This window comes from Octopus bimaculoides, chromosome 21, assembly GCF_001194135.2.
Source record: "Octopus bimaculoides isolate UCB-OBI-ISO-001 chromosome 21, ASM119413v2, whole genome shotgun sequence".
NCBI classification, from domain to species: domain Eukaryota; kingdom Metazoa; phylum Mollusca; class Cephalopoda; order Octopoda; family Octopodidae; genus Octopus; species Octopus bimaculoides.
The window spans coordinates 31,576,678-31,577,448 of record NC_069001.1 but is presented as its reverse complement, the minus strand read 5'-3'; the positions used below and the strand labels follow the sequence as shown (position 1 = coordinate 31,577,448).

The window sequence follows — 771 nt, the reverse complement described above, 5'->3', positions numbered from 1 at the left end:
ACCACACTCCATTCCCCCTTGCCAGCCATTCCAGTGATTCCTCCAAACCCAGCATCCCCATAATAATAATAATAATAATAATAATCCTTTCTACTAAATGTACAAGGCCTGAAATTTTGGGGGGAGGGGACTAGTCGATTACATCGATTACATCAACCTAGTGTTTCACTGGTACTTAATTTATTTACTCCGATAGGATGAAAGGCTAAGTCGGCATCAGCAGAAATTGAACTCAGGACATAGCAGCGGGCGAAATACCGCTTAGCGTTTCATCCAGCGTGCTAATGATTCTGCCAGCTCAGAATTCTTGGCAGGGTCCTTGAAGCATGACCAGTAGACAAATGTCACCTTAATCTGCTGGCCGCAGACAGCTGACGCTTTCCATCATACCCAGCAAAATGAGCTGTGAGTTTTCATATAATAATAATTGTAATAATATTAATAATAATAATAATAATAATAATAATGAGGGAGCTAGGAATGTGACTACCTCCACAAGTTATAGCTAGGGCAGGGAATGTTCAGTTAAAGCTTATGTCACTTGATGGTTTCATATTATATGGAAAGAAAGTTATGCATAATATTGTAATGCTGTAAAATCCTGCTTAAACATAAATTTAAGGTAGAAACGCACGTGTATTTGTTTTGCCAGATTCCTGCTGTGAAATCATGTGTTGAAACAGATTGTTATATTTCAGGTTGGCCACTTTTGTTTCTCTTGCCAAATATATATATATCTATATATATATATATATATATATATATATATAT

At 36.4% G+C, this 771-nt stretch overlaps 1 protein-coding gene across 1 annotated transcript in view; it reads left to right on the top strand.

Moving 5' to 3' along the window:
- LOC106880918 (uncharacterized) overlaps positions 1–771 on the top strand; it is a 127,266-nt gene that overhangs the window by 118,568 nt on the left and 7,927 nt on the right. Inside the window, exon 6 of the mRNA XM_052975417.1 lies at positions 653–698. Within this exon, the coding sequence (XP_052831377.1) occupies positions 653–698 (46 nt within the window). The remainder of the gene's footprint in view (positions 1–652; positions 699–771) is intronic.